This window comes from Hyaena hyaena, unplaced genomic scaffold, assembly GCF_003009895.1.
Source record: "Hyaena hyaena isolate Hyena2069 unplaced genomic scaffold, ASM300989v1 scaffold_978, whole genome shotgun sequence".
Lineage (NCBI taxonomy): Eukaryota > Metazoa > Chordata > Mammalia > Carnivora > Hyaenidae > Hyaena > Hyaena hyaena.
This window is the reverse complement of record NW_024081612.1, coordinates 174,675-191,890: the sequence shown is the minus strand read 5'-3', so window position 1 is coordinate 191,890 and position 17,216 is coordinate 174,675. Positions and strand designations below refer to the sequence as shown.

At 45.5% G+C, this 17,216-nt stretch overlaps 1 protein-coding gene across 1 annotated transcript in view; it reads right to left on the bottom strand.

Annotated features, from left to right (window-relative positions):
- Positions 1–17,216, bottom strand: part of FSTL4 (follistatin like 4) — a 133,672-nt gene that overhangs the window by 1,809 nt on the left and 114,647 nt on the right. Inside the window, exons 10-12 of the mRNA XM_039221384.1 lie at positions 16,066–16,215; positions 9,026–9,133; positions 1,575–1,684 (exon numbers count right to left, since the gene is read on the bottom strand). Coding sequence (XP_039077315.1) covers positions 1,575–1,684; positions 9,026–9,133; positions 16,066–16,215 — 368 coding nt within the window. The remainder of the gene's footprint in view (positions 1–1,574; positions 1,685–9,025; positions 9,134–16,065; positions 16,216–17,216) is intronic.

Sequence of the window (17,216 nt, the reverse complement as noted above, 5' to 3'; positions counted from 1 at the left end):
TCTGGCGCTCCCTCCCTGGGGGAGAGGAACATGGAGGGGCGGCCTCTCCTGTGGCCATGTTTACAATGCCCAGGGGAGGAACTTGGGCAGGGGGGCTGAGGACAGCTTTTACCTTTGCAGCTAGAGGGCCCTGGCGTCGCTTTGTGCCCTGCTAGCTGCGGAGCCGGGCTTGGGGATGGCCTCTCAGAGCCTCTGTGATTCTGAGGAGGGCAGTTCCTGCTGAGGGCTGCTGGGAGGACTGGATCAAAGACGGAGCCTGAGGGGCGGGGCCCAGCAGGTGGAGGCTGCTCACATCTGGGCTTTGCAAAATCCGCTTTGGAGGCGGGTGGCAAGCTGCCAGAAGGCCTGACCCCAGGCAGGACTTGGCTTTGACCTGAGAGCCCCTGCCTCAGTCCCTGACTCAGAGAGGCCTTTTGGTGCTGTGGACGCCTACGGGGAAGAAGAGAAACATCTCCTCCGCACTCCTCTCTTGAATAACTAACTGAGCCTCTGAGTGGGGGAACTGCCCACTTGAAAGCATCTTTAAAAGCATCCTTAAAGAGACCGAGCATGGAAAGAGCAGGAAACTAACAAGGAACTTGAATGTGGAACACCACACAGAGGTGCCACAGAGCCTGTAACTGTGCTCAACTCTCGCCTGAATTCAGCGTCTTTGGGGGGCTTTCACTCTTTAGCAAGCCCCAGAATCTTAGAGGCTCCTCCCCAGTGCTGTCTAAGGGAGGGGTTCATAAAGGGGACGTTTCCTTGCTTGGGCTTGGATCAGTGGGTGGGCCTCGTTTTAAAAGTCCAGCTTCAATATATAAAACAGGGTCCTTTCTTCCTGGAGAAAGGGGCTTGATGTCAGACAAAAGAAAGTCAAGGCTTTGCGGTCTGCGGCGACTTTATACAAGAGCAGGCTGACTCTTCTGCACTGGTGACTTTAAGTGTTAGGGGCTGTCTGACCTGAACAGGCAGGGGGAAGGGCCAGGCTGGACTGAGGGTGGCAGTTGAGGTCACTGGCCACCATTATGAGGTTATTCTGGGTGGTGACAACCAGACCAGCAGAGGTGTGGTTCGCTGGCTGGCCCTCTGTACGGCTGTTCTGGGGGCTTCTGGAAAAATCATGGGCAGTGGCAGCAGAGAATAAGGCCCTAAAAAGAGACCTGGCCTCGTATTTGATCTGATTCTTCATGACTGTGTAAATTTGGCCCGTGTTTTAACTTCTCTAATCCTCAGTTTCCTCATCTGTATAAAGGTGTCGAGACCACTTTTCCCAGTTTCTTTGTGTCTAACAATTTTAGTGCATGATGTACGAACCACTGTTGTTGCCTTTCCTCTATGGTCCTCACCTTCAGGATGAGACTTCTTGTCCTCTGCGGGCCCCTGAGGGCTGTAGGAGCTGAGTGCCTTCCTTAACTAAGACAATTAAGGACCTGCCATGGGTCCATTCCTGTCCCCTCATGATGGAGCCTCAGGCCAGCTTGGGGTGAGCGGGACAGATGGAGAAGGAGCAAGTCTCACAGGGGGCAGACGCAGCCACAGGCCGGGCTGAGCTGGATTGGGGGGCTCCTTAGGCCATCGTGGGCCTGTCTCACCTGACATGGTTGATGATGAGGTTTGTTGAAGGAATGAAGAAATCATCCACTTGTGCAAACGGTGTGCGGATAAGGTGCTGGCCCTGGCCGGTGCTGGCTTCTGTGATCACCTACAACACAGAGTGGGGGTCCTTGTGAGGGCCCATCCACGTAGGGGCGGGAGGCCTGGAACCACCCACACATGCTGGTGAGGCCCCTCAGCAGACCCGCTGCTTCAGGAGGAGATATGGATAAGCCCCAGTGTGAGAGAGGGGGCGGGAGCAGAGTGGGGTTCTCCTTGGGAATGTCGTCGGCAGGGAGTCCCCTTTCTGGGGAGAGGGAGTGGCAGACTGGGTACGCACTCCTGAATCACTCCCTCCTGCGCGGCAGGCCTGACCTGAACTTGCGGCACATCGCCAGCTCCAGAAGGCACAGGCTGGGAAGGGGGGGGGGATCATGCTGGGTTCCCAGAACAGAAAGATCACTCTGCTCAGAGCCCATCTCCCCTACAACTGAGAATCCCACCTTCTCAGCACTCAGGCCACCCGGGGAAGAGAGGAGAGAGCTTTTCAGTCATGAAAATGTCAAATGGTGCAAGAAATTACTGATGCCTTATTTTCCTTTGATGCCGGGTGCCTGGGCCCACGTGGTGGGCATCTCTGTCATAGCCGGCTCACAGAGGTGCTCTAGGGGAGTGGTGACTCCATGATTTCCTGGAGAAAGCAGGAATCCTGCAGAAGCCCCATTCATTGATGCTACTCAAGCCATTTAGATGCCTTACAGTTAGAATGCCGGGGATCAGGTCCAGTTGCATAGAGGATCTGTTGTGAGAAATGTAGCATCAGGCCCTGTGTTTTGTACAAATTGGCAGTGACAGAGCATTGCTGCCTCTGTTTCTCTGTCTCCTTCTGTAACACCTTCTCCTCTGTGGGGTTGGCAGGAGGCAGCCGCTGCCCTTCTCTGGTGTGGAAAGTCCCTGCTGGGCCTGTGTCAGGGAAGGTCACGCCGGCAGCACAGAACAGAGCTATGATGTCAGAGGTTAGGTGGGATGAGAGCGGTCTGGAGGTCCTCCCAGAAAGCCCGCTGTGGTCAGGCTGAGCATGTGTCCCTCAGCTACCCCAGCCTCGGGCGCGGCCAGGCCAGAGACATCGTGCCTGGGGCCCCTGGCCTTCTTCATGTGCTCCTCAGCCTCTAATCTCTAGGCCATGGTCCTGAAAGGTGGGTGACTCACAGCCAGATGAGGCTGAAGGGTCACAGGGTCAAGCCTAGGACCTCTGAGCAGGAGAGGAAGAGCTAGACCCTGAACCCACAGCTGAGATACTTTCTCTGATCTTGATAGTGTGGCCGTGTCTACAGGGTCCGGACTTCTGCAGCCAGAGGCTGAGGACAGTTTTTGTTGGAGTTTTGTGACTCACGTGGCTCAGAGTTCTGGATGTTTTTACCTTTTAAGAATAGAACTGCCTTCTGGCTCTTGCTTTTATGGGGAAACAAATAACACCTATCCAGCCTCCTCAGGCAGGGTTGAAGTTTCAGTTTTTTCTGGATCATGCTTCCTGGGGGGTGGAGGTGGGAGGGGATAAGCAGGCAGGATGCCGGATTGGAATGAGGAGGGCTGTGATGTTCAGCCTTGGGGCAGCTCTAATGTTGTCACATTACATTAGGTTACTTTTCTACGATTTTAAAAAGTGGCCAAATGATACTTCCATGTCAAGTCCGTGGGAAACCAGTCTGGGCACTGGGCATGAAAATATCAGCATCAGGAAACTGGATCATGAGAGCGTCTAGGGGAAAATGCCAAAGAATTCCAAGAAGCCATACAATCACTGCTGGATACCAGGCCTGTCATTTTAGTTTCTAATAGAGATGGAAAATTACAGGCTGTCAGCGGTCAGTGTCATTCACGCTTCACCACTCTGACACCCTATATTCAGAGGTTACTTCATCAAAACGCAGTACCACGGGCCATTGAACTTATGTGGGTATGAACGCCTCATCTGTCTCACGAGTTGTGAGTTCCTTCTTGGCCTTGCGTCCTGGCATGTTCCTGAGCACGTTGGTGCCCAAAAGATAATTGTCGAACTCCTCAATTTCGTTGGCTCTGTAGGCTTGCTTCAGGACAATGAAGGCTTGCTAGGTATCAGACAATGTCACTTGATAGTTGGTGTGGGGTCTTAGAGCATCTCTCTAAGAGGGTAGTCAAAGCCGGCTGAGAAGGGAGGCTTAGCTGGGGGGCTTGGGACTGGTGGGCCAAGGAGCAGTACGGAGCATTCCAGAAAGTGCCCGAGGTTCCAACACTGGCTGTTGTGGGAAGGGCTTCATTTATAGAAACACCTTCATGTAGTCCAAGCAAAGTTTTGTTTAACCAGTTCCTTAGTATTAGATATTGAGAAACACTATCATATTATTTTTTGTGTGGCAAATATAAACACTGCAGAAAACCCATAATGTAGCAGCTAAATTTTTGTCTATTCCCATGAACGTACCCATTGGAAGTCAAGTTGGTGGATTCAGAAAAGCACTGTTTAGTCTCTTGGTTCTCATTTCCAAACTGTGCACCACAAGGGCGGGGCCAGTTGACATTTCCAGGAGAGTCTGTAAGTAGTGGTTTCTTTAACCCGAATCCATAGCGATAAAGGTGGCTTTATTCAATCCGGTCACTCTCCTGTCACTGTGGAAAGCCTACACTGTGCCCTTGCGATGCTGGACATTGTGACCTAATTCCTGATAGTAATCGAAATGCTTTTTGTGTTTGGGCATTTAGGCCACCTTTGCTCTTGGTTTTTGGGAAATAGGATTCATTATATTTAAGAAATTGCCTTTCTGTTCCTGTTTTTAAGTATTTAACTGAGAATGTCTGCTGTATTTAATTCAGTGCCTTTTCAGCATTTATGGAAAGTAATAGGTTTTTATTTCCCTGTTTTGTCTGTTAAGAGAATGCTGACTGATCTCCTGAGAGTGAACCATCATCATACCCTGGGACTTTGGTCCCTGCATTTAGATGCATTGCCGGACTCTGTTTTTAATACCGTGTTCAGAATTTTGCTTCTGTATTCATAAGTGAGATTAGCCCACAGCTTTGTTTTTTATACAGTTTTTAGTTTTTATAATTAAAATTATGCTGGCTATTTAAAACAAAAAAGCTGTACATTTTCCTCCCTGTGGTCTGAGAGAGTTAAATGATACTAAAAATATAATTTGAAGGCTTGATAAAATTTAGCCGTATGTTTTTCCGTGGTAGCTCTTCAATCTTTAAAAAAACCTATACTGACTGTTCTGTTTTGGGCTTCTGTCTTTTTCGGTCAGTTTTTACTCTACCCCAATGTGGGGCTTGCACTCACGACCCTGAGGTCAAGAGTCGTACAGTCTATAGACTGAGCCGTCCAGTTGGCTAGATTTTGCAAGCTGTCACTCACTTGTTCTAGGTTTTAAAATTTGGTGCCCCTGAGTTGCAATGTATTATTTTCCAGTTATTTCTATCCCTTCAAATCTGCAGTAATAATCCTTTTCTCATGCCTCTCATGTATTTGTTCTTTTTTCCCTTACCAGCCTTGTGAAGGATATCTCTGTTTCTCTTCATTCTTTGGTTTTATTTATATTAATTTCACTCTTCTCCTCCTCCTTACTACTCTGTTCTATTTCTCAACACAAGTACTTCTTCTTTTTTTTTTTTTTTACGAATAGTTTATTGTCAAATTAGTTTCCACATAACACCCAGTGCTCATCCCCACAAGTGCCCTCCTCCTTGCCCATCCCCCCTCCCCCCCACACCCATCAGTCCTCAGTTTTTGTCAGCATTCAAGAGTCTCTCATGGTTTGCCTCTCTCCCTTTCCCCCACCATTTCCCCCCTTCTTCTCCCCCTTGTTCCTCCGTCAAGTTCCTCCTAATCCTCCTATACGTGCAAACATGTGGTATTTGTCCTTCTCTGCCTGACTTATTTCGCTCAGCATAACACCCCCAAGGTCCATCCATGTTGCTACACATGGCCAGATTTCATTGTTTCTCATTGCCATGCAGTATTCCATGGTATAGATAAACCACATCTTTTTGATCCATTCGTCCGATGATGGACACTTAGTCTCTTTCCATGTTTTGGCTATTGTGGCGAGTGCTGCTATGAACATTGGGGTACATGTGCCCCTATGCATCAGCATTTCTGTATCCCTTGGGTAAATTCCTAGCAGTGCTATTGCTGGGTCATATGGGAGTTCTATTGTTAGTTTCCTGAGGAACCTCCACACTGTTTTCCAGAGGGGCTGTACCAGTTTCCATTCCCACCAACAGTGTAGGAGGGTGCCTGTTTCTCCACATCCTCGCCAGCATCTAGAGTTCTCTGATTTGCTCATTTTAGCCACTCTGACTGGCATGAAGTGGTATCTCAGTGTGGTTTTGATGTGTATTTCCCTGATGAGGAGGGATGCTGAGCATCATTTCATGTGTCTGTTGGCCATCTGGATGTCCTCTCTGGAGAAGTGTCTGTTCATATCTTCTGCTCATTTCTTCACTGGTTTGTTTGTTTTTTGGGTGTGGATTTTGGTGAGTTCCTTATAGATTTTGGATATTATCCCTTTATCTGATATGTCATTTGCAACTATCTTTTCCCATTCTGTCGGTTGCCTATTAGTTTTGTGGGTTGTTTCCTTTGCTGTCAACACAAGTACTTCTTGAGGCTTTTAATTCACAGACACTCAATGTTTCCAGCCCTCTCTGTCTCCCATTGGTCTTGATGGGGAATGATCGCTGTACCATTGTTTTTGAGAGCTTTTGTAATTTCCCTTTTACCTTCCTTTTTGATCCAGCAGTTGTATATCAGTGTTTTCTTATTAGGTTTTATTTTGATTATTTTCTAATTATTAGATGATGTTGCCTGTAACATCTACAAGATTTTTTAGTTTCCTTTGTTTACAGATACACTTGTGTGGATGTGGACCTGTCAAAAAACTATTCTGCAGATGAAAGGTGTGTATTAAACCAAGTTGCAATGTTAATCGATTTTTCCATGTCACTCTTTCATCTCCTTTGTACAATTTAAGTGCATTTTAAATTAAAAAAATTTTTTTAAGTAGGCTCGATGTCTGGGGCAGAGCCCAGTGTGGGTCTTGAACTCACAACCCTGAGCTTAAGATCTGAGCTGAGATCAAGACTCAGACGCTTAACAGACAGATCCACCCAGGTGCCCTAAGTTCTTGCATTTTTAATTGCTCTTGTGTCAGGCATTTAGTTGTTAATGTTGCTTGAAAACTATTGGCTATTGGAGAGACCTAGTGTCTCTCCATTTGCTGTTTTTAGGGCCGTTGACCTTAACCCCTACCTTGCCTGATATGCCTGAGTGGCAGTATTAATATATTCTTGTTCACCTGTCCTCATTCCTGCCCCTTTAAATACCACCTTTTAATCTCTGTTTCATGTGCCTTTCTTACGAACGAGTTAGAGTTTCCTTCATTCCTAACACAGTCTGATCATCTCAGCTTTTAGGAGAATTCAGTTTGTCACATTTGGAATAATGAGCTGGTCACTTCCCATCTACTGTTTCCAAATAGATTCTCTACATCTTCTCTTATCCCAGTAAGATATTTCTAAGTATTTTTAAAAAAATTTTTAAGGTTTATTTATTTTGAGAAAGAGAGACAGAGTGTGAGCAGGGGAGGGGAAGAGAGAGAGGGAGACAGAATTCGAAATAGGCTCCAGGCTCTGAGCTGTCAGCACAGAGCCTGATGTGGGGCTCGAACCCACGAGGGAGATCATGACCTGAGCTGAAGTCGGACGCTCAACCGACTGAGCCACCTAGGCGCCCCTATTTCTAAGTATTTTTATGCCCTCCACTTTGTTCTACTCCATACGGTTATTTTTACTGAATTAATTTATCTTCGGTTATAGCCTGGTATCAGGATTTCTCATTCAGCCTGCCCTTCCTAATTCCCGCATCCTTATTTAGAATTTAATACACATTTGCAGAGAGCATTTCCTCATCTATCCTGGTTCCTCCCTGGGTGCATTCTTTACATCAGTCTCCTCCTGATCTTTCTTCATCTGGATGTCTCTGATCTGGTTCATCTGGTGTTTGTCTGGGATCCTTCCTCAACTCTGTTGCTCAGAGCGTCCAAGTGAAAGATGCACTCTCTGGATTCTTGCACATACTGTATCTTTCTTTTGTCCTGCCAGGTGCAGGAGAGCTTGGCTGGGAAAAGGATTGCTCTCCACGGACCTCAGCCTTGCAGATACCATGGTCCGCCAGCTCCTGTTACAGGTGAGAAATCCAGGGCCAATCTCATATTTTCTCTTTTATACATCACCTCTGAAACCATGCGTTTTTCAACTCCTCTGCCTTGTTAAATTAGGAAGTCATTTTTGGTTTCAGCAAAAAAAGGTTTTGGCAGCCCCTCCCCTTGAATGATCTTGGAGGCTTTCTGGGAGCTGCCAGAGGGCGGGCCAATAAAAATGACAACGGCCCTGGGCTTCTGCTCTGCTCTGAATGACCTTTATTCAGGCTTCGAGGCATGTAATGGATTTTTTGTCAGCTCGCTGGGGCCCAGGTTGATGGCATCCATCAGATGACAACAGTCTCAATTTATAGGAGATGAAGTCGTGTCTTCCCCCTGGCCCAACTGTGCAGAGGGAGACAGGCAGGTAGTCCCCTGGAGGAAGCCTCTGTACCTAGGTGTCCCTTTGCTCTTACCAGTCTTGAGAACAGGGTGAACTTGACTCTGTCTGCAGCCCTTCTCAGGTCGGGTTCTGAGAGAGAACGACACCCTCAGGTCCTGAGGCATTCACTGTATGAAACGAATTAACTTCTGTGCATCTAGAATGGTTCTCTGTAGATCTTTGGGATGATTCTGGCATTTAACTTATTTTTTTTGAGGGCTTAATCCTCTGTTGCACCCCTGGATGAGAAAGGCCCAGTCATGTGCACCACAGGGGTGATGTTGACCTCCTCTGGCTGGTGGAGGTGGGCAGGGATCCGCCAGAGCTCCTGTGCCCAAACTCAGCTACTGCATGTACTTCCTCTTGGAGTGCTGAGCCAGGGGCAAGTTAGTGAACTTTCCTGTGTCCTAGCATCCTGTAAGCACTCAGTAAATGTGCTTCCACTTAGGGACATAATTGCTGCTCCTACTTTTCCTTCCTTATGGGCCTGCATCTAGAACTTGCTTTGATCCTGTTTTCCTGGCCAGCCCAAGGAGAAGAAAGTCCTGGATCAGGAGAGGTGGGGCCTGGGAGCCACATTCTGGTTGTCCTGACATCAGAATCTTATCCATCATCAGTATGGATGTCTTTTAAAGGTAGGGGTGGCCAAAGACACCTTGCAAATTGCCTGTGAGGGACTTTGGCCCAAGGTTGTTTCCTAGTCTCCCCTCAAGCCTTGATGGGTAGATTTTGGATACATGCGATTAGCTACCTAGGGTAGCAAGAGACACTTATTAGACAGGGACAGTGTCCTTTGTTCCTGTGGGTGTCGGTCTCCACGTGTTCAACATACCTGGAGGCTTGGTTGGGACTTGTGCACATCCCCCCAGCTCAGGACCCACACTTGGTCATGAGACTTGTCATAGGACAGCTTAGCTGGCAGAGGGTCCACACCTATGGACTTGAAAAAAAAATGGGTACAAGTGAGTCATCATTATCATAAGGTGACATAGTGGTCAGTTCTGGGCTTTGTGTAAATGGTTGTCATGCCCAAGTGAGTGGAAAGCCAACCCTGCAGCTTTGGCGATGAGCCTGCTTGGGAAGCCAGGGCACAAGCCACCTTTCTGGGTTTGTCTCTAGAGGCATAAAACTGTTGTCAGTAGTTCAATCCCCTTTAAAAACGTCTTGCGTGTTTTACTTAAAGGGGACGCAGACCCTCTTGGCAAAAGCCTAAACCCAGAGGCTTTACTATTTCCATTGAAGAATCAGCTGCAGGACCCTTGGGTAATCGTTCTTGGAAGCTGTTCGGGCTCCTAGAAGCCTCCGTGTCCTTCCTGTGCTGTCTTTGGCTGGGACGCTGGTGAGTTGGCCCTTCCTTCTGTGTCATCTGAGACTAACTTAGCGATCATACATTATCCCCTGCCTCGTCTCTTTTCACGGCCTCTGTCTGTATGTTCTGTACATCCTTCACCTGTAGCCTCTGGGACCCAGACTGTAGGATCAGGCAGACATTTTTTTTTTTTTTTTTTTTAACTGCTGTAACTGAAACTCTTATCCCAGGATAACAGAGCCTCCCCTGTGGCCCTTTCAAATGGAGACTGTTTTCTCCTTTTCTGTTTACTACTTCTGTCTACTCCTTGCAATTGGTCCACATCTTAGCCACTCCCTTTGTTCACTAAAGATGTCAGACTTTCTGGGGGAGAAACCCACCTCTACCCCCCTTTGACTCCTTGGTCAAAACTTCTCTGAAGAACTGGCTGTGGAGTTCCTGATCCATTTCTCTTTAACATTCCCATCAAGGTTCTGTCTTCATCACTCCTCTGACTTGTTTGAAGATCTTTATGTCAGATTCAGAGAGCACTTGGTGATCCTCCCCTTTATTGACATTTCGGCAAGATTCCACATGGCTAACTATTCCCTTCTAGAAAACTTCTCTTCTGTCAGCTTCCCATCTCCCTAGCTTCCCTTGCTCATTCTGATTTCAAAATGTTGGCATGTCTCAGGTCTTCCTCTTTGACCACCTTCTGTCTGTCTATATCCCTTCTCTGGGTGAGTTCATCTGATTTCATGGCTTCAGATAACCTGCTCTGCTCTGATGACTTTAGAACTCATTCCTCTGTTGACGACCTCAACTTAACAAATACAAAACTGAACTCTTGACTTTTGTCAGTCCCTGCTGACCTAAATTTCTTCTCCATTCATTACTACTTGTGGAGTCCCCTTTGACTTTTTTTTTTTTTAAATATTTTTATTTATTTCTAGGAGAGAGAGAGAGAGATATACAGCGTGAGCAGGGGAGTGTCAGAGAGAGAGGGAGTCACAGACTGAAACAGGCTCCAGGCTCTGAGCCGGCAGTCAGCACAGAGCCCGACGCGGGGCTCGAACCCACAAACCGCGAGATCATGACCTAAGCGAAAGTCGGACGCTCAACCGAGTAAGCCACCCAGGCACCCCCCCTTTGACTTTCTTTTTCTTTTTTTTTGTTGTTGCTCTAATGTAAAGCCCTTGGTCCCTGGAGCCTCTTCCTACATTCACCTACCCCAGCATCTCCCAGCTTCCTGGTTGCTTCTCTTCATGTGCTAAAGGCTCTGGCATCTGGCATGATCTTCTTGTACCCAGAGCTTCTTAACCCACTACCAATAATACCATCTTGATATTGTCTCTAGTTTCTTCACCTCTTTTAAAAACCCACTTGATTATGCATTCTCTTCAAGTTACTTGATTTGTCTCTCTTCTTCACAGCAAAATTCCCCTAGTGTTTGCACTACAGCCTTCTCTCTCTATTTACACTTTGCTGATCGCATTTCATATTCTCATTCTGAGGTGGTGTGGAGTAGCAGACTGAAGAGCTAAACCAATAATCTCCTAAATTCAGAACAGTGTTTCACAGTCTTAATATGCTGAGGAGCAAAGGTATGGAAGGGAAAAGATCCTGAAGAACATACCAGGCTCACAGTTAAAAACCCTGTAGGGCTAACTTCTAGGTTTAGGAATAAATCAGAGGCAGAGTAAGGCTTAAAAAAAATTCAGTTAAACCTTGTTTCAACTTAGCATTTTATTAGATCAAAATGATTCTTTCTCTACTCTCTCTGCCTAGCAGAGGAAGAGGACAGCCATTTCAAGTATTTTTTTTTTTAATATATGGAGTATCTGGCATTTAAAACATTAATAGACACTACAATATAGACTATGAGACCAAAAAACAACATAAAAAAGATAATTACAATTTGATATACCTAGGTAGAATTAAGTAGAAAAATGCAATACCTGAAATTAAGAACTCAATAATTAGGTTCTGTTAAATCGATATTAGACCTAGCAGAAGATAGGACTAGTGAACTTAAAGACAAATTGATAGAACATACTCAAAGTACAAAGAAACAAACAAACAAAAAAGGATGAAAAAAAAAAAAGACTAAAACAGATGAGTGGGACACAGTCAAAAGATTTTTGTTTTTTTTTTTTAACAGAGTTTCTAAAGAAGCCATGAGAGAGAATTCCAAGCTGATGAAAGGTATCAAGCCACACATTCAAGAACCATTAGGACTCCCAAATCAGAATAAGTACAGAGAACACCATACATGGGCACATCATAGTAGAACTGCTAAGGAACAAAGAGAAAATCTGAAGAGTCGTCAGAAAACAAAATGATACACGACCTTCAGAAGAGTGACAATAAGCCTGGCAGGTGACCTATTAACAAAAACAATGGAAGACAAGGGAACAGCATTTTAAAATGCGGACTATAATTACCAAGGTAGAATTCTATCTCCAGTGAAAATAGGATGTATTGCCAGCAGATCTGCACTAAAAGAACTCTTAAGCAATAAAAATGATTCCAGACTAAACTGTGTGCTTCAAGAAGGAATGAAGAGCAGTGAGAAAGTGAATATAGAAGTGAATATAAATGACTATCAACTGCACAAAATAATACTAACTCATGTCTTGTGGGGTTAAATTACATATAGAGTCAAAATTCACTTCCACAATAATGCAAAAGGCAGGAGAGGAGTTAAAGGAGTGAGTTAGTGTATGGTTCTATCATTATTAGGGAAGTGAAGTAATAATTTGTTCAGGACTATACTGAGGCAAGGATGCACGTTATAAAGCAGAACAGGTAGATTTAACTATATAATTGCATTAAATATAAATGGATCAAATGATTCAAGTCAAAGACCAAGATTATTACAGTACACAAAGGCCAAAACCCAAATACATGGAGTTTATAAAAGGCCACGTTAAATGTGTGGACATAGGGAGTAAAAGGATTGGAAGTTGTACCATGTTAACACTAATCAAAAGAAATCTAGAATTAGACAAAAATGGACCTTCAAGCCAGAAGTATTGCCAGACATAGAGATATTTTGCAAGAACAAAGAAGTCTTTGCCCCAGGAAGTTATTAAAATTTTAAAGCAAAAGTGGATAGAATTTTAGATAAATCTACAATCACAGTGGTAGACTTCAACACACCTCTCAGCAGCTGACAGACTCCGTGGACAAGGAAAAAATCACTTAGAAGATCTGAACAACGCAATGAACAAACGACATAATTGACATACATACAGACTACTCTACCTCCCACTCGAATACACGTTCTTTTAAAGTGCATATGCAACATTTACCACACTGATCATCCACTGGGTCATAAAGCAAGCTTCAACGAATTTTTAAGGATTGAAATGCTTCAGAGTATGTTCTCTGCCCAGAAAAAAACAGTAACAGAAAGTCTTCTGCGGTACTGGCCACAAGAAACTACAACTCTGCTTATATCCAAAGGTCCCCTTACAACGTATCTGTACCTGGACACTGCAGGGAAGAAAACCACAACCTTGCTCACATTTCATCCAGCAGTCCTCTAAGAGTTCCCTGGTCAGTTCAATCTCACATGCAACCTTCACCTCTCTCTCCAGACCTCCGGGCTTGGTGATAATTTCCCCCCCCCTTTTTTTTTTCACTGAGAAAATAAAAGCAACCAGAAGAGATGTGCATCCAACTACAACCAAATTAATTGTCACCTCTTTGTAAGCGTACCTGAGTATTTTCTATTTTCTCCAGTTACATGAAAGAATGTGTTTTATCTAAAGCTAGTATCTCTACTTCTCTGCTCTGGATTCCATACTCCTGCCCACTTCAGTGATGCAGAAGAAAGGGAAGATGTGTGGGAGGTTTTTTTCTTAGTGTTACTTACATACATATATACATAGATATATACATATGCTGTAATGTCAACTATTCTAAAAAAGTTTCTTTGGCATGTTCTTCAGGCTACTGCCTCATTTGACTCCTTTTACTCATATTTACATGAAAACTCCCCAAAATGGTAGGTTCTATTCACCATCTCTAATACCTCAAGCTTGTATTCCATGATCATTTTATCTGCTCCTGCCAAGGTGATCCATGTGATACCTTATCGAATGGTCAGTGACATGAAAATGTTTTCCACTGTATCTGACACCACTGACCACAAACTCTTCCTTAAAGCATTGTTCTTTTGGGGCGCCTGGGTGGCTGATTGGTTAAGCAATCTGACTTTGGCTCAGGTCATAATCTCACAGTTTGTAAGTTTGAGCCCCTCATCAGGCTCTCTGCAGAGCTTGCTTTGGATCCCCTCTCTGCCCCTCCCCTGCTTGCACAGCTTTCTATCTCTAGCTCTCTCAAAAATAAATAGTACAAAAATTCTTTTTTTGGTTTCTGGCATCCGCCCCTCCCACCCCCATTCCCCACAGACCCAAATTTTCTTCCTACCTTTCAGGTTACTCCTGCTTGGTCTCCTTGTTGGCTTATTCTCTCCTTCCTGATCTTTAAGTGTTAGAGTGCTTCAGGGCTCCAACCTTGACCTCCTTTCTGTGGATTTAGCAGTTTGTATGGTGATGATACCCACACTGCTATCTCTGGCCTAGGCCTCACCTTGGACTCCAGATCTGTTTGTCCAATCGCTTGACATCTCTGCTTACATTTATAATAGCAGTTTAAACTTGACAGACCTAAACCCAAATTCCTCACTTTCCTGTCTACCTGCTCCAGGGCATGCACCCCCTACCTTGCCCAAAGTCTCTATATGGTGCGTTCATTTCCTTTTGCTATGGTAACATGTTACCACAACCTTAGTAGCTTAAACAACACAAATCTGTTCTCTTACAGTTTTGGAGGCTGAAAGTCTAAAATTAAGTTTCCTGGGCTGAACAAGTATGTCGGCAAGGCAGTGCTCCTTCTAGAGGCTCTGGGAGAGCAGTGTTCTCTGGACTTTTCGAGACTCTAGAGTTGCATTCCTTAGCTCGTGGCCCCTTCCCAATTCTTCAGAGCCAGCAGCGTGCTTTAGCCCTCCCATTGCCTTTCTCTGATAAGGATAATTCCACTTGCATTCAGAACTCATCCAGGTAATAAATTTGCTAAGTCCCATTTGCCCTATAACGTGATGTTCATAGGTTCTGGGGTTTAAGAATTGTACATCTTGGGGCCATTATTCAATCCAATGCCATGGCATCATTCTACACTTTTTTAAAAAAATTTTTAAATATTTTTGAGAGACACACACAGTGTGTGAGTGGGGGAGGAGCAGAGAGAGAGAGAGAGAAGGAGACACAGAATCCGAAGCAGCCTCCAGACTCTGAGGTGTCAGCCCAGAGCCTGATGCAGGGCTCAAACTCATGAGCCGTGAGATCATCACCTGAGCTGAAGCTGGATGCTTATCGGAGTGAGCCACCCAGGGCCCCTTCTCTAGTTTCTTAAGTTAAAAAAACAAAACCCAAAACAACCTGAGTCCCCTCTCTACATTCAACGCAGCAGAAAATCTTTCCACATTTAAAATCTATCAAGAATCTGATCAGATCTCACCACCTCCACTGCTGTCAGCATCTCTTGCCTGGATTATTTTAGTAGCCACAATCCTGCCTTGCAGTCTGTCCTAACACAGCCCGCTTATTTAAAAATCCAAGTCAGACTAATTCTTTAAAAGATTGACTCTTTAGGGGGGTCTGGTAGCCCAGTTAGTTAAGCATCTGATTCCTGACTGCAGCTCAGGTCATGATCTCACAGTTCGTGAGGCTGAATCTTGTGTCTGGCTCTGTGCTGACAGCGTGGAGCCTGCTTGGGATTCTCTCTCTCTCAAAATAAACAAACATTAAAAAAAAAAAAAAGACCGACTCTTTAAAAACATAAGTCAGATTAGGTTACTCCCCAGATGAAAACTCTTCAGTGCCTTAGGGGTAAACCAAGTCCCACCTTCACAGCACCCCACTCTCCCCCTTCTCACTGTACTCTAGCCTCAGTGGCCTTCCCTTTGCTTCCAGAATCAGAGTCCCACTTGGCATTTATATCACAATCTGTTCACCTCCAGTGTGAGCACAAGTTTTAAAGAGTCTTCCAGGGTGCCTGGGTGGCTTAGTCGGTTAAACGACCAACTTCAGCTCAGGTCATGATCTCTCGGTTTGTGGGTTCAAGTCCCACATCAGGATCTGTGCCTACAGCTTGGAACCTGCTTCAGATTCTGTGTCTCTGTGTCTGCCTCTCTCTCTCAAAAATAAACACTAATAACATTTTTAAAAAGTCTGCCATTTCCTTTGTCACATTTGACCTGTAAATAATAGCTCTTACAATTTACAGCTCTCTAAAATTCTGATTTATGGTCTGTCTGCCAGACTAGATTTTAAATTCTAGGACTTCACTTCTCGCTCATGGCTATTTTCCAAGAATCTAGCACAGTGCTTGGCCCATAGTAGGCAATAAATACTGATGACTAACTGCCCAGGAACCTTCTTTGCTGCCCCTTTCCCGGCCCCACCCCTATTCTGACTGTGTGTACTAGGAGCTGGGGAATGTGCAGGAAGCCAAGAGAAATGTGACCGGCTGTGCCCCAGAGCAGGAAGCCCCCTCACTCCTTTAGAGAGACGTACCTGTAGGACTTTCTGGGCTTGCACATCAACCACGAGGACTCTGTTCAGTGCTGGCTGGGCCACGTAGATGTACCGGTGCCTGATGTTCACTGCCGATGCCCAATGGCAGGGCTGGGTGCCATTCCCTTCCCCTTGAGGACAGATTTCTTCCTGTGAAGGAGACAGGCTGCCATATATCTTCTTAATCCCTTGTTCCCCCTACCATGTGTGGGTTCCCTCTCCCCTCTCTTCTGTCCCTCTCTTGGAATCCACAAACATGGCACCTGAATCCTCCCATGTCACCGGCTTTTCTCTTAACCTTCAACTTTCATCCCCTCCCACTTTTGAGGCTGTAAACTCCATTTGGTGGGTTTTTTCATCTGCAGCCTCCAGGCCTGTCTTTTCCTCCTCCTCCATGTGAACCTCTCCCTCTCTGCATCCCCTTCATATAGAAAATGTCTTTCAGCGGCCAGGCTTCCCGAAGAGTGACCTACCCTTTCTTCTTCCTTAGCACAAAGCCGGCAAGGCTCCCAGAGCTCAGTACTGACTTCCTAGTTATTAAATTAAACCTGCACCATCTTTTTACTTGAACTTGGGACATCATCTGACACTGTGCTATCCCTTGCTTCCTTCTCCTCCATCCCACCCCAGTGCCGGATCCTTCTCTGTTGATCGATCATGCTCAGTTTTCTCATCCTGTATGTCAGAATGCACAGGGGCCACTGGATGACCTTCCCTCTTTCAAGTCCACTCCTTTTGCTAATCTCATCCAAACCTATAGCATCAAATACCATCTACATGCTTACATCTCCCAAATTTCTATCTTTAGTTCAAGCCTCTTCTCTGAACTCCAGAATTACGCAGCCAACCACCTTGCTCTATTTGGCTATTGGATGTATACCTCAAACTCTTGGTCCAAAACCAACTCCCAATTTTACCTCCCAATCCTGCTCATCCCATTAACAAAATGGCAGCCCCGCTGCTTTTCTTGCAGAGACCAAAACCCCTGAGGCGACCTTTGACTCTTTTCCTCCCTATACCCACAGCCCTCATCCAGTGCAAATACATTCAGAATTTCACTTTCCCTCACTGATTCCACATCCATCACCTTGGCTCAAGTGACATTATCTGTTGCCTGAGTAACTGCTACACTGTGTCCAGGTCGTGCGCCT